This window comes from Somniosus microcephalus, chromosome 5, assembly GCF_052327205.1.
Source record: "Somniosus microcephalus isolate GS21.2 chromosome 5, FLI_Smic_1.0, whole genome shotgun sequence".
NCBI lineage: Eukaryota > Metazoa > Chordata > Chondrichthyes > Squaliformes > Somniosidae > Somniosus > Somniosus microcephalus.
The window spans coordinates 16,966,312-16,990,049 of NC_140991.1; the positions used below are offsets into that span (position 1 = coordinate 16,966,312).

Consider the following 23,738-nt stretch of genomic DNA (forward strand, 5'->3'; position numbering starts at 1 on the left):
ATCACTGACCCCTCAACTGATCCCTGACCTGTGATCACTGACCCCTCAACTGATCCCTGACCTGTGATCACCGACCCCACAACTGATCCCTGACCTGTGATCACTGATCCCACAACTGATCACTGACCTGTGATCACTGACCCCACAACTGATCCCCGACCTGTGATCACGGACCCCACAACTGATTCCTGACCTGTGATCACTGACCCCTCAACTGATCCCTGACCTGTGATCTCCGACCCCCTCAACTGATCCCTGACCTGTGATCACTGACCCCACAACTAATAATAATAATAATAATAATAATAATCAACTTTATTGTCATTGTTAGTGCACAAGTGCAGTACAACGAAATGTAGGCTTGCGGCTCCCGAGAGTGTACATTTTGATTAAGACATTTAACATTCAACATTCATTTGGCTTGTAATACATAAGCATAAACATAATAAAGTGCATTGGCAGATGTGCGGGCTTTAGAGTTTATTTGCAGAGTTCAATAGGATGACAGCCCTGGGAAAGAAGCTGTTCCTAAATCTGGTCGTTCGGGTGCGAATGCATCTGTAGCGTCTCCCAGATGGCAGGGGGGTGAACAAACTGTGGCTGGGGTGGGTAGGGTCTTTGATGATGGTCAGTGACCTCCGTAGACAGCGTTTCTGGTAGATGTTCTCAATAGTCGGTAGCCGGGTGCCGGTAATGCGTTGGGCAGTTTTGACTACCCGCTGCAGGGCTTTCCGGTCATAGGAGCTACAGCTGCCATACCATACTGTGATACAGTTCGTCAGGATGCTCTCTATTGTGCAGCGGTAAAAGTTAGAGAGGATCAGGGGTGACAGGTTACATCCCTTCAGCCTCCTTAGGAAATATAGGCGCTGCTGGGTCTTCTTCACCAAAGAGGAGGTATTGAGGGACCAGGAGAGGTCTTCCGTGATGTGGACTCCGAGGAACTTAAAGCTGTCCACCCTTTCCACCACAGCCCCATGGATGTGGATGGGGGTGTGTCTTCCGCCTTTAGACTTCCTGAAGTCCACAATGATTTCCTTGGTTTTCTTGATGTTAAGGGCCAGGTTGTTATCGGCACACCACTTCACGAGGTGCTGGACCTCCTCCCTGTAGGCTGACTCATCGTTGTTGGTGATCTGGCCTACCACCGTGGTATCATCCGCAAACTTGATGATGGTGTTGGAACCATGAACAGCCACACAGTTGTGGGTGAAGAGGGAGTAGAGGAGGGGGCTCAGCACACAACCTTGTGGGGCCCCCGTGTTCAGGGTCAGGGGCGGGGGGAGGTGTGGTTACCTAATTTGACAGACTGGGGTCTGTTAGTTAGGAAGTCCAGGGTCCAGTTGCAAAGGGAAGTGTTCAGGCCAAGAGTGTGGAGTTTGGTGGCCAGCTTGTTGGGGACGATAGTGTTGAATGCTGAGCTGTAGTCTATGAACAGCATTCTGATGTAGGTCTCTTTTAAGTGTTTCAATGCAGAATGTAGAGCAGTTGTGATTGCATCCTCCGTTGATCTGTTTGCACGATAGGCAAACTGGTGTTGCTCAAGAGAGGCGGGAACACTGGCTTTGATGTGAGCCAGGACCAGTCTCTCGAAACACTTCATTATGATGGGTGTGAGTGACCTGTGATCACTGACCCCACAACTGATCCCTGACCTGTGATCACTGACCCCACAACTGGGAAACCCAGCAGGCAATTGTTAAATTTCAATCAGGCTCCCAATTGCATTCTCCAAGACGGGACACTTGCACGGCAGGCTATCCGCTGCCGTAAAGATGCGTTCCCCTTTTTTAGGGTTAAACCCCCTCTTCCGCCCATCATGAGGATGTTAACATGGAGGTCTGTGTGTTGGACATTTGGCTGACCAAAGAAGTGTAACTCAGAGATAGATGTTTTAAAGTTGGGCCGGTGTAGGTCTTCAACCTGTGGCTGTTTTCTAGCCTGCCTGGTGCAGTTCTCAAGCCGGTGGATGTTTTATGGTTGGCCAGTTGTAGTACTGGAACGCAGGGTTATTTTGTGGTGGGCCAGTGGTGGTTGCTTGTGTTCTTGCTGATTATCTGCAGCAGCGATGGAGCAAGATCTGAGTGTGGGCTTCATTGGTGCAGGGAAAATGGCTTTTGGGATCGCCACAGGGCTCTTGGTGTCAGGTAATGCATTTGGCAGAGTTACTGGGAGTGCAGTCACTTAACACAGCAGTTCATACATCTGCAAAGCTAACCTAAGCTCGAGTTCTCTGGTGCATCTTGTTAGATTTTTGAATGCAATGTGGCTTAGGGATGTATTGGTGTGGATTTACAGTGTTTGGTGTGTGGGGGGGGGCTTAACGTGTCTGGGTTTACAGTGTTGGCGGGGAGGGTAACGTGTCTGGGTTTACAGTGTTGGGGGGGGTAACGTGTCTGGGTTTACAGTGTTGGGGGTAACATGTCTGGGTTTACAGTGTCGGGGGCGGGGTAACGTGTCTGGGTTTACAGTGTGGGGGGGGTAACGTGTCTGGGTTTACAGTGTGGGGGGGGTAACGTGTCTGGGTTTACAGTGTGGGGGGGGGTAACGTGTCTGGGTTTACAGTGTGGGGGGGGTAACGTGTCTGGGTTTACAATGTCGGGGGTAACGTGTCTGGGTTTACAATGTCGGGGGTAACGTGTCTGGGTTTACAATGTCGGGGGTAACGTGTCTGGGTTTACAATGTCGGGGGTAACGTGTCTGGGTTTACAGTGTCGGGGGTAACGTGTCTGGGTTTACAGTGTTGGGGGGGTAACGTGTCTGGGTTTACAGTGTGGGGGGTAACGTGTCTGGGTTTACAGTGGGGGGGGTAACGTGTCTGGGTTTACAGTGGGGGGGGTAACGTGTCTGGGTTTACAGTGGGGGGGGTAACGTGTCTGGGTTTACAGTGGGGGGGGTAACGTGTCTGGGTTTACAGTGGGGGGGGTAACGTGTCTGGGTTTACAGTGGGGGGGTAACGTGTCTGGGTTTACAGTGGGGGGGGTAACGTGTCTGGGTTTACAGTGGGGGGGGTAACGTGTCTGGGTTTACAGTGGGGGGGGTAACGTGTCTGGGTTTACAGTGGGGGGGTAACGTGTCTGGGTTTACAGTGGGGGGGGTAACGTGTCTGGGTTTACAGTGGGGGGGGTAACGTGTCTGGGTTTACAGTGGGGGGGGTAACGTGTCTGGGTTTACAGTGGGGGGGGGTAACGTGTCTGGGTTTACAATGTTGGGGGGGAGGGTAACGTGTCTGGGTTTACAGTGTTGAGGGGTAACGTGTCTGGGTTTACAGTGGGGGGGGTAACGTGTCTGGGTTTACAGTGGGGGGGGTAACGTGTCTGGGTTTACAGTGTTGGGAGGGTAACGTGTCTGGGTTTACAGTGTGGGGGGGTAACGTGTCTGGGTTTACAATGTTGGGGGGGAGGGTAACGTGTCTGGGTTTACAGTGTTGAGGGGTAACGTGTCTGGGTTTACAGTGTGGGGGGTAACGTGTCTGGGTTTACAGTGTTGAGGGGTAACGTGTCTGGGTTTACAGTGTTGAGGGGTAACGTGTCTGGGTTTACAGTGTCGGGGGTAACGTGTCTGGGTTTACAGTGTCGGGGGTAACGTGTCTGGGTTTACAGTGTCGGGGGTAACGTGTCTGGGTTTACAGTGTCGGGGGTAACGTGTCTGGGTTTACAGTGTGGGGGGGTAACGTGTCTGGGTTTTTACTGCCTTAACTAGAAAATTCCCAAAATGCAAACCAAGTGGCTAAGTTCCACACAAAAGGCGATTCGTTAAACGGAAAGCTGCGGGGATTCACGCTGAATCTTGGCGATGGTTAGGAAACCATGTTCAGGGTCCCCCGAACTCCAGCGAGACCATTTGAATGGCCAGGGGGGAGCCAGTGCCACTGATGGTCCTCCAGCGGCCATACACCCATGGTGGTCTGCAGCTCGGTCTGGCAATGCACAGGTGGAGCTTGCGGACTCCTCCATAGATGCCCAAACCCTGGAGGCCACTTGTCACACTCTCGAATAATTGCATGGACTGCTCATGCTGAGCTATAAAAGTACAATTGTCCGCACTGAAGGGCATTCTAGGAGCCTCCGCGCCAGGACCATGCCTCCTCCCGCCCCTCTTCGTCCAGCCCTATCTACATATCCTTGTATTCCTTTCTCCCTCGTGTGTTTATCTAGCTTCCCCTTAAATACATCTATGCCTGATGGCCTGACCTGTAGGTTCACGTGTGTTGTTTCCGCTGTCCTGTGCGTGACAGGCGTTGGTAGACATTATCTGGAAGCATGGCAAGACCGCAAAGAAATTCCCCTCGGTGCCAGACTTGGTCTGGAAGTTGTGTATTTTATTTTTGTGAGGTGTTCAGCGAAGGGAGTGTTCTCCGTAAGACAAAGGTCCTCTACCAACCTGCCCCCGCCACACAGTACTACCCCCCGATTATCAAAATCCACGACAAGGCTTTGGACAACGTGGACCACTTTCCATACCTCGGGAGCCTACTGTCAACGAGGGCAGACGTCGATGACGAAGTCCAACACCGCCTTCAGTGTGCCAGTGCAGCCTTCGGTCGCCTGAGGAAGAGAGTGTTTGAAGACCAGGACCTCAAACCCGGCGCCAAGCTCATGGTCTACAGAGCAGCAGTGATACCCGCCCTGCTGTATGCCTCAGAGACATGGACCATGTACAGCAGGCACCTCAAAGCACTGGAGAGGTACCACCAACGCTGCCTCCGCAAGATCCTACAAATCCATTGGCAGGATAGGCACACCAACGTCAGTGTTCTCGCTCAGGCCAACATCCCCAGCATCGAAGCTTTGACCACGCTCAATCAGCTCCGATGGACGGGTCACATCGTCCGCATACCCGATACGACACTCCCAAAACAAGCGCTCTACTCGGAGCTCCGACACGGCAGGGGAGCCCCAGGTGGGCAGAGGAAACGCTTCAAGGACACCCTCAAAGCCTCCTTGGAAAAAGTGTAACATCCCCACCGACACCTGGGAATCCCTGGCCCAAGACCACACAAAGTGGAGGAGAAGCATCCGGGAAGGTGCCGAACACCTCGAGACTCTTCGCCAGGAGCAAGCGGAAGCCAAGCACCCCACCACCGTCTGCCCCACCTGTGACAGAGACTGTAGGTCCCGCATTGGACTCATCAGTCACCTGAGAACTCATTTTTCGTGTGGAAGCAAGTCATCCTCGGTTCCGAGGGACTGCCTAAGAAGAAGAGAGACATTGCCTGGTGTGCAGAGCCATTCAGAGCGAGGTTTGATCCCTGCTCAATGCTAGGTTAGCTGATCACAGCCAGGGCAGCAGTAGAAATGCTACACACAGACACCCGGCCTGCACAGACACCCGGCCCGCACAGACACCCGCCTGCACACGTACACTTAGGGCCGCCAGTGGTGAAGCGATTAAAATCGGGGATGCTCACACACCGGTAAGGGCAGAATCAGACTTGCCGTTCATGCCGCCTGCAGCTGAATAACCTGTCAAGGAGCACCCCTGAAGCATAGGCACCAGGGGGGAGACCGGTGTCTGTAGAGCCCTACCCCAGCCTGGATAAAAATCAGAGTGAAAGGTCCACCGCAATTTATAACTTAAGCTTGTGACCTGCCTCCCATTAGTAAGAGCGACCTGCCTGTATTGGTTGAAATTGCCTGGTTCCTGCGGGTAAAAACACAAACAAGCCGGTGACCTTGTGTGCTACCCGGGGTCTGAGGAGGTGGGGGAAAGGTGAGCCGCAAGGTGCAGTGGGCCGGGGATCCTAATTTAAAGCTAAACATCTTCTTTTGTTTGTTTCTTAGGAAATGTGAAACCTGAGAAAGTGATGGCTTCAGCTCCATCAAACAACAACTTGCACAAATTCAAGGTAAGGTGCAGTGAGAGGCCACTGGATTAAAGCTGTGTGAAGCAAAATGGGGAGGAGGGGGGTGACTGGCAGACAGAACCCACTGAAAGAATACCCCAGAGTCCCACCTCCCCGATTGGCATCGTTGGTTAATTGGTTGTGTGTTTACAGAGCCACGTTGTGCAGGAGCGTTCCAGATCCGATTAGTTGGTAACAATTGGTCTCCGTACCCTCTAGACTAGAGAGAAGGAAAATCCTGCTCCTGGTTCACTATCCAGTGGAACCTCTCTCCCGCACTGTGCTTCAAAGTGAATCCTGAGTGAGGATGGAATCGTGCTCCGGTTGTGAAGTGCCCACAGCTGATTAGCCTGCCAGCATTCACTGTGTATGAGCGCTAGAAACTGTACCCAGGAAAGAGTCAGCTCTAGAAACTGTACCCAGGAAAGAGTCAGCTCTAGAAACTGTACCCAGGAAAGAGTCAGCCCTAGAAACTGTACCCAGGAAAGAGTCAGCCCTAGAAACTGTACCCAGGAAAGAGTCAGCCCTAGAAACTGTACCCAGGAAAGAGTCAGCTCTAGAAACTGTACCCAGGAAAGAGTCAGCTCTAGAAACTGTACCCAGGAAAGAGTCAGCTCTAGAAACTGTACCCAGGAAAGAGTCAGCCCTAGAAACTGTACCCAGGAAAGAGTCAGCCCTAGAAACTGTACCCAGGAAAGAGTCAGCCCTAGAAACTGTACCCAGGAAAGAGTCAGCCCTAGAAACTGTACCCAGGAAAGAGTCAGCCCTAGAAACTGTACCCAGGAAAGAGTCAGCCCTAGAAACTGTACCCAGGAAAGAGTCAGCCCTAGAAACTGTACCCAGGAAAGAGTCAGCTCTAGAAACTGTACCCAGGAAAGAGTCAGCTCTAGAAACTGTACCCAGGAAAGAGTCAGCTCTAGAAACTGTACCCAGGAAAGAGTCAGCTCTAGAAACTGTACCCAGGAAAGAGTCAGCTCTAGAAACTGTACCCAGGAAAGAGTCAGCTCTAGAAACTGTACCCAGGAAAGAGTCAGCTCTAGAAACTGTACCCAGGAAAGAGTCAGCTCTAGAAACTGTACCCAGGAAAGAGTCAGCTCTAGAAACTGTACCCAGGAAAGAGTCAGCTCTAGAAACTGTACCCAGGAAAGAGTCAGCTCTAGAAAATGTACCCAGGAAAGAGTCAGCTCTAGAAACTGTACCCAGGAAAGAGTCAGCTCTGGAAACTGTACCCATAGAGTCATAGAGTCATAGAGTTTTACAGCACAGAAAGAGGCCCTTCGGCCCATCGTGTCTGCGCCGCCCATCCATCCCTGTCCAGTCTAATCCCATTTTCCAGCATTTGGTCCATAGCCTTGTATGCAATGGCATTTCAAGTGCTCATCCAAATGCTTCTTGAATGTTGTGAGGGTTCCTGCCTCTACCACCCTTTCAGGCATTGAGTTCCACATTCCAACCACCCTCTGGGTGAAAAAGTTTCTCCTCAAATCCCCTCTAAATCTCCTGCCCCTTACCCTGAATCTATGCCCCCTTGTTATTGACCCCCCTACTAAGGGGAAAAGTTCCTCTTTGTCTACCCTATCTATGCCCCTCATCATTTTGTACACCTCAATCAGGTCCCCCCTCAGCCTTCTTTGCTCCAAGGAAAACAACCCCAGCCTGTCCAGCCTCTCTTCATAGCTGAGGCGCTCCATCCCAGGTAACATCCTGGTGAATCTTCTCTGCACCCTCTCCAAAGCAATCACATCCTTCCTATAGTGAGGCGACCAGAACTGCACACAGTACTCCAGCTGTGGCCTCACCAGCGTTTTGTACAGTTCCATCATAACCTCCCTGCTCTTATATTCTATGCCTCGGCTAATGAAGGCAAATATCCCATATGCCTTTTTAACCACCTTATCTACCTGTTCCGCTGCCTTCAGGGATCTATGTACATGTACACCAAGGTCCCTCTGACACTCTGTACTTCCTAGGGTCCTACCACTCATTGTGTATTCCCTTGCCTTATTTGTCCGTCCAAAATGCATCACCTCGCACTTTTCAGGGTTAAATTCCATTTGCCACTTTTCCGCCCATCTGACCAACCCGTTTATATCGTCCTGTAGCCTGAGGCTTTCCTCCTCACAATTTACCACCCCACCAATTTTCGTGTCATCTGCGAACTTACTGATCATACCTTTTACATTCTCATCCAAATCATTTATGTAGATCACAAACAACAAGGGACCCAGCACCGATCCCTGAGGTACCCCACTGGACACAGGCTTCCAGTCACAAAAGCAACCTTCGACCATCACCCTCTGCCTCCTGCCACTCAGCCAGTTTAGGATCCAACGCGCCAAGGCACCCTGGATCCCATGGGCTCTTACCTTCTTGACCAGTCTCCTATGCGGGACTTTGTCAAAAGCTTTACTGAAGTCCATGTAAACCACATCCACAGCATTTCCCTCATCCACCCCCCTAGTCACCCCCTCGAAAAATTCAATCAGATTTGTCAGACATGATTTACCCTTGACAAAGCCATGCTGACTATCCCCGATTAATCCTTGCCTCTCCAAGTGGAGACTAATTTTGTCCCTCAGAATTTTTTCCAATAATTTCCCTACCACAGATGTTAGGCTCACTGGCCTGTAATTCCCTGGTTTATCCCTGCTACCCTTCTTGAATAATGGTACTACGTTAGCTGTTCTCCAGTCCTCTGGTACATCCCCTGTGGCCAGAGAGGTTCTGAAAATTTGTGTCAGAGCCCCTGCAATCTCCTCCTTTGCCTCCCACAGCAGCCTGGGATACATCTCGTCTGGGCCTGGGGATTTATCCACTTTTTGGCCTGCTAAAACCGCTAGCACCTCCTCCCTCTCGATGCTAATATGTTCAAGTATGTCACAGCCCCCTTGCCCGATTTCTATGTCTGCATCGTCTTTCTCCATAGTGAACACAGATGCAAAAAATTCATTTAAAACCCCGCCTACATCATCTGGCTCTACACACAGATTGCCACTTTGGTCCCTAATGGGCCCTACCCTTTCCCTAGTTATCCTCTTGCCCTTAATATACTTATAAAACATCTTAGGATTTTCCTTTATTTTGCTCGCCAGTGTTATTTCATGGCCCCTCCTCGCCCTCCTAATTTCTTTTTTAAGTATGCCCCTGCATTTTTTATACTCCTCTAGGGCTTCTTCCGTCTTTAGTCTTTTGTAACTGCCAAAAGCCCCCCTTTTATTTCTAATGCATTTTTGTATATCCCTTGTCATCCAAGGTTCCCTTTGCTTGTTGGTCCCACCCTTGACCTTTACAGGAACATGTTGGCGTTGTACTCTCTCTATTTCCCTTCTGAAAGTCTCCCACTGTTTTGAAGCGGATTTTCCTATAAGTAGCTGCTCCCAGTCCAATTTGGCCAGATCCTGCCTTATCATATTAAAATCGGCCTTCCCCCAATTTAGAACCCTTATTTCCGGGCCGTCTTTGTCTTTTTCCATGACCACCTTAAATCTCACCGAATTGTGGTCACTGTCGCCAAAATGCTCTCCTACTGACACTTCCACCACTTGCCCGGCTACATTCCCCAGAATTAGGTCCAGTACCGCCCCCTCTCTTGTAGGACTTTCTACATGTTGGCTCAAAAAGCTCTCCTGGATGCACTTTAAGAATTCTGCACCCTCTAAGCCTTTCACACTCTGACTATCCCAATTTATATTGGGGAAGTTGAAATCCCCCACTATTATTACCCTATTATTTTCGCACTTTTCTGAGATTTGCCTACATATCTGTTCCTCTATCTCCCCCTGACTGTTTGGGGGCCTATAGTACACTCCCAGCAAAGTGCTTGCCCCCTTTTTGTTTTTAAGTTCTACCCATATGGCCTCATTAGAGGAACCCGCTAATATATCATCCCTCCTTACAGCAGTAATTGACTCCTTAATTAATATTGCAACACCCCCTCCCCTTTTACACCCCCCTCTGTCTCGCCTGAAGATTCTATACCCCGGAATATTGAGCTGCCAGTCCTGACCCTCCCTCAACCATGTCTCCGTGATAGCAACAATATCGTACTCCCATGTGTTCAACAACAACTTCAGTTCATCCACCTTATTTGCAAGACTCCTTGCATTAAAATAAATGCCTTCCAGCCCTGCCATATTCTCTTTTGCCTTCACATATTTGCTTTGCCTTCCCAGCTGACTTGTTTTTCCCTCTGTATTTGGCTGTAAATCACCCCCTACTATAGCTCCACTCTGTACCCCATCCCCCTGCCAAGTTAGTTTAAACCCCCCCCAGCAGTGCTAGCAAACCTCCCCGCAAGGATATTGGTTCCCCTCTGGTTCAGGTGTAAACCGTCCGACTTGTACAAGTCCCACCTTTCCCAGAAGCAGACCCAGTGATCCAGGAAACTAAAGCCCTCCCCCCTGCACCATCCCTTTAGCCACGCATTCATCTGTTCTATCTTCCTATTTCTATACTTACTAGCACGTGGCACTGGGAGTAATCCAGAGATTACAACCCTTGAGGTCCTGCTCTTTAATCCTTCACCTAGCTCCCTAAATTCTTGCTGCAGGACCTCATCCCTCTTTTTACCTATGTCGTTGGTACCAATGTGGACCACGACCACTGGCTGTTCACCCTCCCCCTCCAGAATGCCCTGCAGCCGCTCAGTGACATCCTTGACCCTGGCACCAGGGAGGCAACAAACCATCCTGGATTCACGTCTACGGCCACAGAAACGCCTATCTGTTCCCCTTACTATAGAATCCCCTACCACTATTGCTCTCCCACTCTTTTTCACCCCTTCCTGGGCAGCAGGAGCACCGCCAGTGCCAGGAAGTTGGCTGCTGCTGCCTTCCCCTGGTGAGTCATCCCCCTCAACAGTATCCAAAGCGGTATACTTGTTTGAAAGGGGGATGTCCGCAGGGGTTCCCTGCACTACCTGCCTGCCTTTGTTGCTCCGCCTGATGGTCACCCCCTGTGCTGCCCTACCCTGAGGCGTGAACAACCCAGGAAAGAGTCAGCTCTGGAAACTGTACCCAGGAAAGAGTCAGCTCTAGAAACTGTACCCAGGAAAGAGTCAGCTCTAGAAACTGTACCCAGGAAAGAGTCAGCCCTAGAAACTGTACCCAGGAAAGAGTCAGCTCCAGAAACTGTACCCAGGAAAGAGTCAGCGCTAGAAACTGTACCCAGGAAAGAGTCAGCTCTAGAAACTGTACCCAGGAAAGAGTCAGCTCTAGAAACTGTACCCAGGAAAGAGTCGGCTCTAGAAACTGTACCCAGGAAAGAGTCAGCCCTAGAAACTGTACCCAGGAAAGAGTCAGCTCTGGAAACTGTACCCAGGAAAGAGTCAGCTCCAGAAACTGTACCCAGGAAAGAGTCAGCCCTAGAAACTGTACCCAGGAACGAGTCAGCTCTGGAAACTGTACCCAGGAAAGAGTCAGCTCTAGAAACTGTACCCAGGAAAGAGTCAGCTCTAGAAACTGTACCCAGGAAAGAGTCAGCTCTGGAAACTGTACCCAGGAAAGAGTCAGCTCTAGAAACTGTACCCAGGAAAGAGTCAGCGCTAGAAACTGTACCCAGGAAAGAGTCAGCTCTGGAAACTGTACCCAGGAAAGAGTCAGCTCTAGAAACTGTACCCAGGAAAGAGTCAGCTCTAGAAACTGTACCCAGGAAAGAGTCAGCTCTAGAAACTGTACCCAGGAAAGAGTCAGCCCTAGAAACTGTACCCAGGAAAGAGTCAGCTCTAGAAACTGTACCCAGGAAAGAGTCAGCCCCTAGAAACTGTACCCAGGAAAGAGTCAGCTCTAGAAACTGTACCCAGGAAAGAGTCAGCTCTAGAAACTGTACCCAGGAAAGAGTCAGCCCTAGAAACTGTACCCAGGAAAGAGTCAGCTCTGGAAACTGTACCCAGGAAAGAGTCAGCTCTAGAAACTGTACCCAGGAAAGAGTCAGCTCTAGAAACTGTACCCAGGAAAGAGTCAGCCCTAGAAACTGTACCCAGGAAAGAGTCAGCTCTGGAAACTGTACCCAGGAAAGAGTCAGCTCCAGAAACTGTACCCAGGAAAGAGTCAGCGCTAGAAACTGTACCCAGGAAAGAGTCAGCTCTAGAAACTGTACCCAGGAAAGAGTCAGCTCTAGAAACTGTACCCAGGAAAGAGTCAGCTCTCGAAACTGTACCCAGGAAAGAGTCAGCTCTAGAAACTGTACCCAGGAAAGAGTCAGCCCTAGAAACTGTACCCAGGAAAGAGTCAGCTCTAGAAACTGTACCCAGGAAAGAGTTAGCTCTGGAAACTGTACCCAGGAAAGAGTCAGCTCTGGAAACTGTACCCAGGAAAGAGTCCGCTCTAGAAACTGTACCCAGGAAAGAGTCAGCTCTAGAAACTGTACCCAGGAAAGAGTCAGCTCTGGAAACTGTACCCAGGAAAGAGTCAGCTCTGGAAACTGTACCCAGGAAAGAGTCAGCTCTAGAAACTGTACCCAGGAAAGAGTCAGCTCTGGAAACTGTACCCAGGAAAGAGTCAGCTCTAGAAACTGTACCCAGGAAAGAGTCAGCTCTAGAAACTGTACCCAGGAAAGAGTCAGCTCTAGAAACTGTACCCAGGAAAGAGTCAGCGCTAGAAACTGTACCCAGGAAAGAGTCAGCTCTAGAAACTGTACCCAGGAAAGAGTCAGCGCTAGAAACTGTGCCCAGGAAAGAGTCAGCTCTAGAAACTGTACCCAGGAAAGAGTCAGCTCTGGAAACTGTACCCAGGAAAGAGTCAGCCCTAGAAACTGTACCCAGGAAAGAGTCAGCCCTAGAAACTGTACCCAGGAAAGAGTCAGCTCTAGAAACTGTACCCAGGAAAGAGTCAGCCCTAGAAACTGTACCCAGGAAAGAGTCAGCCCTAGAAACTGTACCCAGGAAAGAGTCAGCCCGAGAAACTGTACCCAGGAAAGAGTCAGCTCTCGAAACTGTACCCAGGAAAGAGTCAGCCCTAGAAACTGTACCCAGGAAAGAGTCAGCCCTAGAAACTGTACCCAGGAAAGAGTCAGCTCTAGAAACTGTACCCAGGAAAGAGTCAGCTCTGGAAACTGTACCCAGGAAAGAGTCAGCTCTAGAAACTGTACCCAGGAAAGAGTCAGCTCTAGAAACTGTACCCAGGAAAGAGTCAGCTCTGGAAACTGTACCCAGGAAAGAGTCAGCTCTAGAAACTGTACCCAGGAAAGAGTCAGCTCTAGAAACTGTACCCAGGAAAGAGTCAGCTCTAGAAACTGTACCCAGGAAAGAGTCAGCGCTAGAAACTGTACCCAGGAAAGAGTCAGCTCTAGAAACTGTACCCAGGAAAGAGTCAGCGCTAGAAACTGTGCCCAGGAAAGAGTCAGCTCTAGAAACTGTACCCAGGAAAGAGTCAGCTCTAGAAACTGTACCCAGGAAAGAGTCAGCCCTAGAAACTGTACCCAGGAAAGAGTCAGCCCTAGAAACTGTACCCAGGAAAGAGTCAGCTCTAGAAACTGTACCCAGGAAAGAGTCAGCCCTAGAAACTGTACCCAGGAAAGAGTCAGCCCTAGAAACTGTACCCAGGAAAGAGTCAGCCCGAGAAACTGTACCCAGGAAAGAGTCAGCTCTCGAAACTGTACCCAGGAAAGAGTCAGCCCTAGAAACTGTACCCAGGAAAGAGTCAGCCCTAGAAACTGTACCCAGGAAAGAGTCAGCTCTAGAAACTGTACCCAGGAAAGAGTCAGCTCTGGAAACTGTACCCAGGAAAGAGTCAGCTCTAGAAACTGTACCCAGGAAAGAGTCAGCTCTAGAAACTGTACCCAGGAAAGAGTCAGCTCTGGAAACTGTACCCAGGAAAGAGTCAGCTCTAGAAACTGTACCCAGGAAAGAGTCAGCTCTAGAAACTGTACCCAGGAAAGAGTCAGCTCTGGAAACTGTACCCAGGAAAGAGTCAGCCCTAGAAACTGTACCCAGGAAAGAGTCAGCTCTAGAAACTGTACCCAGGAAAGAGTCAGCTCTAGAAACTGTACCCAGGAAAGAGTCAGCTCTAGAAACTGTACCCAGGAAAGAGTCAGCCCTAGAAACTGTACCCAGGAAAGAGTCAGCTCTAGAAACTGTACCCAGGAAAGAGTCAGCTCTAGAAACTGTACCCAGGAAAGAGTCAGCTCTAGAAACTGTACCCAGGAAAGAGTCAGCTCTAGAAACTGTACCCAGGAAAGAGTCAGCTCTGGAAACTGTACCCAGGAAAGAGTCAGCTCTAGAAACTGTACCCAGGAAAGAGTCAGCTCTGGAAACTGTACCCAGGAAAGAGTCAGCTCTAGAAACTGTACCCAGGAAAGAGTCAGCGCTAGAAACTGTACCCAGGAAAGAGTCAGCTCTGGAAACTGTACCCAGGAAAGAGTCAGCTCTAGAAACTGTACCCAGGAAAGAGTCAGCTCTAGAAACTGTACCCAGGAAAGAGTCAGCTCTAGAAACTGTACCCAGGAAAGAGTCAGCCCTAGAAACTGTACCCAGGAAAGAGTCAGCTCTAGAAACTGTACCCAGGAAAGAGTCAGCCCCTAGAAACTGTACCCAGGAAAGAGTCAGCTCTAGAAACTGTACCCAGGAAAGAGTCAGCTCTAGAAACTGTACCCAGGAAAGAGTCAGCCCTAGAAACTGTACCCAGGAAAGAGTCAGCTCTGGAAACTGTACCCAGGAAAGAGTCAGCTCTAGAAACTGTACCCAGGAAAGAGTCAGCTCTAGAAACTGTACCCAGGAAAGAGTCAGCCCTAGAAACTGTACCCAGGAAAGAGTCAGCTCTGGAAACTGTACCCAGGAAAGAGTCAGCTCCAGAAACTGTACCCAGGAAAGAGTCAGCGCTAGAAACTGTACCCAGGAAAGAGTCAGCTCTAGAAACTGTACCCAGGAAAGAGTCAGCTCTAGAAACTGTACCCAGGAAAGAGTCAGCTCTCGAAACTGTACCCAGGAAAGAGTCAGCTCTAGAAACTGTACCCAGGAAAGAGTCAGCCCTAGAAACTGTACCCAGGAAAGAGTCAGCTCTAGAAACTGTACCCAGGAAAGAGTTAGCTCTGGAAACTGTACCCAGGAAAGAGTCAGCTCTGGAAACTGTACCCAGGAAAGAGTCCGCTCTAGAAACTGTACCCAGGAAAGAGTCAGCTCTAGAAACTGTACCCAGGAAAGAGTCAGCTCTGGAAACTGTACCCAGGAAAGAGTCAGCTCTGGAAACTACCCAGGAAAGAGTCAGCTCTAGAAACTGTACCCAGGAAAGAGTCAGCTCTGGAAACTGTACCCAGGAAAGAGTCAGCTCTAGAAACTGTACCCAGGAAAGAGTCAGCTCTAGAAACTGTACCCAGGAAAGAGTCAGCTCTAGAAACTGTACCCAGGAAAGAGTCAGCGCTAGAAACTGTACCCAGGAAAGAGTCAGCTCTAGAAACTGTACCCAGGAAAGAGTCAGCGCTAGAAACTGTGCCCAGGAAAGAGTCAGCTCTAGAAACTGTACCCAGGAAAGAGTCAGCTCTAGAAACTGTACCCAGGAAAGAGTCAGCTCTAGAAACTGTACCCAGGAAAGAGTCAGCTCTGGAAACTGTACCCAGGAAAGAGTCAGCTCTAGAAACTGTACCCAGGAAAGAGTCAGCTCTAGAAACTGTACCCAGGAAAGAGTCAGCTCTAGAAACTGTACCCAGGAAAGAGTCAGCGCTAGAAACTGTACCCAGGAAAGAGTCAGCTCTAGAAACTGTACCCAGGAAAGAGTCAGCGCTAGAAACTGTGCCCAGGAAAGAGTCAGCTCTAGAAACTGTACCCAGGAAAGAGTCAGCTCTAGAAACTGTACCCAGGAAAGAGTCAGCCCTAGAAACTGTACCCAGGAAAGAGTCAGCCCTAGAAACTGTACCCAGGAAAGAGTCAGCTCTAGAAACTGTACCCAGGAAAGAGTCAGCCCTAGAAACTGTACCCAGGAAAGAGTCAGCCCTAGAAACTGTACCCAGGAAAGAGTCAGCCCGAGAAACTGTACCCAGGAAAGAGTCAGCTCTCGAAACTGTACCCAGGAAAGAGTCAGCCCTAGAAACTGTACCCAGGAAAGAGTCAGCCCTAGAAACTGTACCCAGGAAAGAGTCAGCTCTAGAAACTGTACCCAGGAAAGAGTCAGCTCTGGAAACTGTACCCAGGAAAGAGTCAGCTCTAGAAACTGTACCCAGGAAAGAGTCAGCTCTAGAAACTGTACCCAGGAAAGAGTCAGCTCTGGAAACTGTACCCAGGAAAGAGTCAGCTCTAGAAACTGTACCCAGGAAAGAGTCAGCTCTAGAAACTGTACCCAGGAAAGAGTCAGCTCTGGAAACTGTACCCAGGAAAGAGTCAGCCCTAGAAACTGTACCCAGGAAAGAGTCAGCTCTAGAAACTGTACCCAGGAAAGAGTCAGCTCTAGAAACTGTACCCAGGAAAGAGTCAGCTCTAGAAACTGTACCCAGGAAAGAGTCAGCCCTAGAAACTGTACCCAGGAAAGAGTCAGCTCTAGAAACTGTACCCAGGAAAGAGTCAGCTCTAGAAACTGTACCCAGGAAAGAGTCAGCTCTAGAAACTGTACCCAGGAAAGAGTCAGCTCTAGAAACTGTACCCAGGAAAGAGTCAGCTCTGGAAACTGTACCCAGGAAAGAGTCAGCTCTAGAAACTGTACCCAGGAAAGAGTCAGCTCTAGAAACTGTACCCAGGAAAGAGTCAGCTCTAGAAACTCTACCCAGGAAAGAGTCAGCTCTAGAAACTGTACCCAGGAAAGAGTCAGCTCTAGAAACTGTACCCAGGAAAGAGTCAGCTCTAGAAACTGTACCCAGGAAAGAGTCAGCTCTAGAAACTGTACCCAGGAAAGAGTCAGCTCTAGAAACTGTACCCAGGAAAGAGTCAGCTCTGGAAACTGTACCCAGGAAAGAGTCAGCTCTAGAAACTGTACCCAGGAAAGAGTCAGCTCTAGAAACTGTACCCAGGAAAGAGTCAGCTCTGGAAACTGTACCCAGGAAAGAGTCAGCTCTGGAAACTGTACCCAGGAAAGAGTCAGCTCTAGAAACTGTACCCAGGAAAGAGTCAGCTCTAGAAACTGTACCCAGGAAAGAGTCAGCTCTGGAAACTGTACCCAGGAAAGAGTCAGCTCTAGAAACTGTACCCAGGAAAGAGTCAGCCCTAGAAACTGTACCCAGGAAAGAGTCAGCTCTAGAAACTGTACCCAGGAAAGAGTCAGCTCTAGAAACTGTACCCAGGAAAGAGTCAGCTCTAGAAACTGTACCCAGGAAAGAGTCAGCTCTAGAAACTGTACCCAGGAAAGAGTCAGCTCTAGAAACTGTACCCAGGAAAGTCAGCCCTAGAAACTGTACCCAGGAAAGAGTCAGCCCTAGAAACTGTACCCAGGAAAGAGTCAGCTCTAGAAACTGTACCCAGGAAAGAGTCAGCCCTAGAAACTGTACCCAGGAAAGAGTCAGCTCTAGAAACTGTACCCAGGAAAGAGTCAGCCCTAGAAACTGTACCCAGGAAAGAGTCCGCTCTAGAAACTGTACCCAGGAAAGAGTCAGCTCTAGAAACTGTACCCAGGAATGAGTCAGCTCTAGAAACTGTACCCAGGAAAGAGTCAGCTCTAGAAACTGTACCCAGGAAAGAGTCAGCTCTAGAAACTGTACCCAGGAAAGAGTCAGCCCTAGAAACTGTACCCAGGAAAGAGTCAGCTCTAGAAACTGTACCCAGGAAAGAGTCAGCTCTAGAAACTGTACCCAGGAAAGAGTCAGCTCTAGAAACTGTACCCAGGAAAGAGTCAGCTCTAGAAACTGTACCCAGGAAAGAGTCAGCTCTGGAAACTGTACCCAGGAAAGAGTCAGCTCTAGAAACTGTACCCAGGAAAGAGTCAGCTCTAGAAACTGTACCCAGGAAAGAGTCAGCTCTAGAAACTCTACCCAGGAAAGAGTCAGCTCTAGAAACTGTACCCAGGAAAGAGTCAGCTCTAGAAACTGTACCCAGGAAAGAGTCAGCTCTAGAAACTGTACCCAGGAAAGAGTCAGCTCTAGAAACTGTACCCAGGAAAGAGTCAGCTCTAGAAACTGTACCCAGGAAAGAGTCAGCTCTGGAAACTGTACCCAGGAAAGAGTCAGCTCTAGAAACTGTACCCAGGAAAGAGTCAGCTCTAGAAACTGTACCCAGGAAAGAGTCAGCTCTGGAAACTGTACCCAGGAAAGAGTCAGCTCTGGAAACTGTACCCAGGAAAGAGTCAGCTCTAGAAACTGTACCCAGGAAAGAGTCAGCTCTAGAAACTGTACCCAGGAAAGAGTCAGCTCTGGAAACTGTACCCAGGAAAGAGTCAGCTCTAGAAACTGTACCCAGGAAAGAGTCAGCCCTAGAAACTGTACCCAGGAAAGAGTCAGCTCTAGAAACTGTACCCAGGAAAGAGTCAGCTCTAGAAACTGTACCCAGGAAAGAGTCAGCTCTAGAAACTGTACCCAGGAAAGAGTCAGCTCTAGAAACTGTACCCAGGAAAGAGTCAGCTCTAGAAACTGTACCCAGGAAAGTCAGCCCTAGAAACTGTACCCAGGAAAGAGTCAGCCCTAGAAACTGTACCCAGGAAAGAGTCAGCTCTAGAAACTGTACCCAGGAAAGAGTCAGCTCTAGAAACTGTACCCAGGAAAGAGTCAGCTCTGGAAACTGTACCCAGGAAAGAGTCAGCTCTAGTAACTGTACCCAGGAAAGAGTCAGCTCTAGAAACTGTACCCAGGAAAGAGTCAGCTCTAGAAACTGTACCCAGGAAAGAGTCAGCTCTGGAAACTGTACCCAGGAAAGAGTCAGCTCTGGAAACTGTACCCAGGAAAGAGTCAGCCCTAGAAACTGTACCCAGGAAAGAGTCAGCTCTAGAAACTGTACCCAGGAAAGAGTCAGCCCTAGAAACTGTACCCAGGAAAGAGTCCGCTCTAGAAACTGTACCCAGGAAAGAGTCAGCTCTAGAAACTGTACCCAGGAAAGAGTCAGCTCTAGAAACTGTACCCAGGAAAGAGTCAGCTCTAGAAACTGTACCCAGGAAAGAGTCAGCTCTAGAAACTGTACCCAGGAAAGAGTCAGCTCTAGAAACTGTACCCAGGAAAGAGTCAGCTCTAGAAACTGTACCCAGGAAAGAGTCGGCTCTAGAAACTGTACCCAGGAAAGAGTCAGCTCTGGAAACTGTACCCAGGAAAGAGTCAGCTCTGGAAACTGTACCCAGGAAAGAGTCAGCCCTAGAAACTGTACCCAGGAAAGAGTCAGCTCTAGAAACTGTACCCAGGAAAGAGTCAGCCCTAGAAACTGTACCCAGGAAAGAGTCAGCTCTAGAAACTGTACCCAGGAAAGAGTCAGCTCTAGAAACTGTACCCAGGAAAGAGTCAGCTCTGGAAACTGTACCCAGGAAAGAGTCAGCTCTGGAAACTGTACCCAGGAAAGAGTCAGCCCTAGAAACTGTACCCAGGAAAGAGTCAGCTCTAGAAACTGTACCCAGGAAAGAGTCAGCCCTAGAAACTGTACCCAGGAAAGAGTCAGCTCTAGAAACTGTACCCAGGAAAGAGTCAGTGCCTTCATGTGGGGAAATGTAAGAAGTCACACAACACCAGGTTATAGTCCAACAGTTTTATTTGAAATCCCAAGCTTTCGGAGCGCTGCTCCTTCGTCAGGTGAAGTGGAGAAATGCATAAAGACACAGCTTATATAGTCAGAGAATAATGTCAGATGTTTACAGGTAATCTTTCCAACTGCCATTTATCACACCTCGGCAGAGAGATAATCACAGCAATCAAAGGTGTGAATGGTGTCCAAACAGGTCAGTCAGGAAAACATTACATCAAAGAACAATGAGGTGGGGTCACAAGGGGTCAAATGTTGCAGATGCTGGGGTCTGTATGAAAAACAAAAAACAGACAAAAAAACTTTTTTTTTGCTGGAAATCACAGCAGGTCCGGCCGCATCTGTGTAGAGAGAACAAGCCAACGATGACTCGAGTCTGGATGACCCTACGTCATGTGGGGAGAGAAGTTGTTCAATGACAAAAGGAAGATTGGTGATGGGCGTTTTGATTTAACTTGTGGCGGGGGGGTGGGGGAAGAAACTAAACCGAGCTTTCCCAAGGAAATCGGGTAAAGTCCATGATGGAGCGGGTTGTATGCGGAAGGAGTGTGATTGCTGGTCGAATTATCTTTTCTCGCTCCGGATTTCCTTCTGTTCCTATTGTGCCTTGCTCTGTAGGAAGCTGGGATGCAGACTACGCACAGGAATACCTCCGTGGTAGAGAGCTGCAACGTCCTCTTTCTAAGCGTCAAGCCTTACATCCTGCCCGGAGTCCTGAGAGACATTTCTCCATTCGTCACGCCGGCGCACCTCATCGTTTCCGTGGCAGCTGGGGTTACCATAGAAACGCTGGAAAAAGTGAGTAGACACGCCTCAGGTTGGGGGGGGGGGGGGTGGGGGAGTGGGTGCGATCCAAGTGAGTATTTCTTGAGGGGAGATTTGCCACCAGCTTATCCCCTCCTCTTCCGAAGGTGTGGACTTCTTGGTGTCAAATCGGCCAATCGCCCTCCAGTACCTCACCCGTCTGGCAATCGTTCACGTGACCCTTGACAGTGAGAGTGGCAGCTGAGCCCATTCCTGTACTCGCCCGATGTGTGTCTGCACGCAATTGCACATTTCAGCAGGGATTGCTGGATAGCAGTCAGGACTGATTTTCTTTTTCCCCTCCCTACCCTGGGGGAACTGAAGAATCTTCTCAGTAATATACAGCTTAGGACATGGTTAGATTGGCCACAGAACACTGGTTTCATACCATAATAAACAGAAAATGCTGGAAATACTCCTCAGGTCAGGCAGCACCTGTGGAGAGAGAAACAGAGTTAACATTTCAGGTCGATGACCCTTCATCAGTTCTGACGAAGTATCATCGACCTGAAACGTTAACTCTGTTTCTCTCTCCACAGATGCTGCCTGACCTGCTGAGTATTTCCAGCGTTTTCTGTTTTTATTTCAGATTTCCAGCATCCGCAGTATTTTGCTTTTGTGTTACTGGTTTTATACAGAATGGTTGGTTTTCTACACGTCTGTGCTACTCCTTGAATTCAGAATGGCAGGTAATAATTACCAGGGATTTCAAAATTCTTATCATTCTGTTCAAATTCCTGCATGTCCTCGTCCCTCTCCATCTCTGTAACCTCCACCAGCCCTACAACCCTCAGAACTCGTTCCTCCAATTCTGGCCTCTTGCGCATCCCTGATTTCCTTCGTCCCTCCATTGGTGGCCGTACCTTCAGCTGCCTCAGCCCTAAGCTCTGCAATTCCCTCCCTAAACCTTTCCGCCTCTCTCTCTCCTCTGTTGTGGAGTATTTTAAACCAACACCCGACACAAGGTTTTAGATCGATAGTCAAGTCGTCTTTATTGCACCAGTGGGGAGACAGTCTGCTCTGTCTTAGCCAGACCTTTCCAAATTGTTACAGAAAACACTACATTTTTATACATTACAGTAAGCATGGCCACCTCATGCTAAATTCATTCCGGCCACCTCATGCTAAATTCATTCCTGCCACCTGATTGGATCTTGGCCTGCATGCACCTTCACGGATTGGTTACGAATCTTAATATAAACATGTGTAAGCTGCCTCCTCAATCAATCACTCAAACTGCTGAATGCTAATTAAAAGATACCTTGGAATGTAACCTAGGTAATAAAGTTCTTACGGGCAGTTGAAATGCTGGACATCCTGTCTCCATTTAATTGTTTTATATCTCTCCAAAGGTCAGCTATCTTTGACCGCATCTCTCTGGATGTGGTCTTTCATGGTAGTCCCTGTCCTTCCTTACACTATTCAGTGAAACTGCCAGCGATGTCAGTTTAACTCTTTCCCCACTGCACCTCCCTTAAGACGCACCTTAAAACCTACCTCTTTGACCAAACTTTTGGTCACCTGCCCTAATATCTCCTTCTTCGGCTCGTTGTCAGATTTTGTCTGATAACCCCCTAATTACAGCCCTGCACTCAGATATTCTGAGGACCCACAAAGACCATGACTGGTCTTGCTGTCCTGGAGGATCCAACCTAATGCTTGCTGCACCTGCCCACTGAATAACAAGGGTCCTCTGCAATAAGAAGCCTAGCACATGCTGTTGCTACCAGCTTCTTTTCTCTGTGGCAGAATGCAGACCTCCCTACAACAAATCAGATGTAAGCCTTTCCACTATCTACAAGGCACAAGTAAGGAGTCTGATGGAATACTCTCCACTTGCCTGGATGAGTGCAGCTCCAACAACACTCGAGAAGCTCGACACCATCCAGGACAAAGCAGCCCGCTTGATTGGCACCCCCATCCACCACCTTAAACATTCACTCCCTCCACCACCAGCGTACCGTGGCTGCAGTGTGTACCATCTACAAGATGCACTGCAGCAACTCGCCAAGGCTTCTTCGGCAGCACCTCCCAAATCCGCGACTTCTTCCACCTAGAAGGACAAGGGCAGCAGACGCACGGGAACACCACCACCTCCAAGTTCCCCTCCAAGTCACACACCATCCTGACTTAGAAGTATATCGCCGTTCCTTCATCGTCGCTGGGTCAAAATCCTGGGACTCCCTCCCTAACAGCACTGTGGGAGCACCTTCACCACAAGGACTGTAGCAGTTCAAGAAGGCAGCTCACCACCACCTTCTCAGGGGCAACTAGGGATGGGCAATAAATGCTGGTCTTGCCAGCAATGCCCACATCCCATGAATTAATAAAAGGAAAGGTCAGATCCCAGCTCGAACAGTTTGGTCTCCATCTTGAATTGAAGAACTACCGAACAGTGTGAAGCACGGGTACCTGCCGCCCCCCCAAACACCCCCTTTCAGCACAGGGACCCTTCCACTGACCGGGAAGGACATAACAATCCACCTCAGCCCTAAGCTCTCAATTCCCTCCCTAAACCTCTCCACCTCTCTCACCTTTTAAGATGCACTTGTCTATCAGTAGACAGCCTCCGATCCTGGACCCAAGTGATCCCAATAGACCAAGAACAAGCAAATTGCCACTGCTCCCTAAACTTGTATTGCTCTGGGTGCAGACACAGCCATTCTAATAAACCAGATTGTACAATTTACTCCTCCCATAAGCACCATGTACTCCAAATATACAATGGCTTCATAAAGTGAACACGTGTGAATGTAAACTCTTGGATTTATTTTAATGAAGTGCCTTTCGTTAATTCTCATACTCCGAACTCCTGAGCTGTAACTCTCTCTTCTCAGTTCTTGCCTGTTGGGACCAAGGTGTTGCGGATGATGCCGAACCTTCCGTGCGTGGTGCAGCAGGGCTCGATGGCGTTTTGCCGTGGAAGCAATGCTGGGGAGCAGGAAGCCACTCTCCTGAAGAGCCTTGTATCTACCTGTGGGCTGTGTGAAGAGACCCCAGAATCCTACCTAGACATCCACACGGGGATTAGTGGGAGCGGAGTGGCATATGTACGTATTGCAGCGGGGAGTAGGACTTGACTATGTAATTGTGCTGGCTCGATGGGCTGCAGCTAAGTGCACCACCCCATGTGGCACTGCCTGGTCAGTGCACGTGTAGCAGTGTCTACAAGGATAAGATCGAGCTTTCATTCCTTTCCTGAAACTATTGGAATGTTGGCTTTCATTGCTAGGGGGATAGAATATAAAAATAGGGAGGTATTGCTTCAGTTGTACAAGGTATTGGTGAGACCGCACCTGGAATACTGCGTACAGTTTTGGTATCCATACTTAAGAAAGGACATACTTGCTCTCGAGTCAGTACAAAGAATGTTCACTCGGTTAATCCCGGGGATGAGGGGATGGACATATGAGGAGAGGTTGAGTAGATTGGGACTCTACTCATTGGAGTTCAGAAGAATGAGAGGCGATCTTATTGAAACATATAAGATTGTGAAGGGGTTGGATCGGGTGGATGCGGGGA

At 49.3% G+C, this 23,738-nt stretch overlaps 1 protein-coding gene across 1 annotated transcript in view; it reads left to right on the forward strand.

The window, feature by feature from the left end:
* The first annotated feature begins 1,897 nt into the window (after window positions 1–1,897).
* pycr3 (pyrroline-5-carboxylate reductase 3) overlaps window positions 1,898–23,738 on the forward strand; it is a 28,654-nt gene continuing 6,813 nt past the window's right edge. The window contains exons 1-4 of the mRNA XM_085987369.1: window positions 1,898–2,147; window positions 5,784–5,848; window positions 20,031–20,210; window positions 23,054–23,266. Of these exons, the coding sequence (XP_085843495.1) occupies window positions 2,069–2,147; window positions 5,784–5,848; window positions 20,031–20,210; window positions 23,054–23,266 (537 nt within the window). The 5' untranslated portion in view covers window positions 1,898–2,068. The remainder of the gene's footprint in view (window positions 2,148–5,783; window positions 5,849–20,030; window positions 20,211–23,053; window positions 23,267–23,738) is intronic.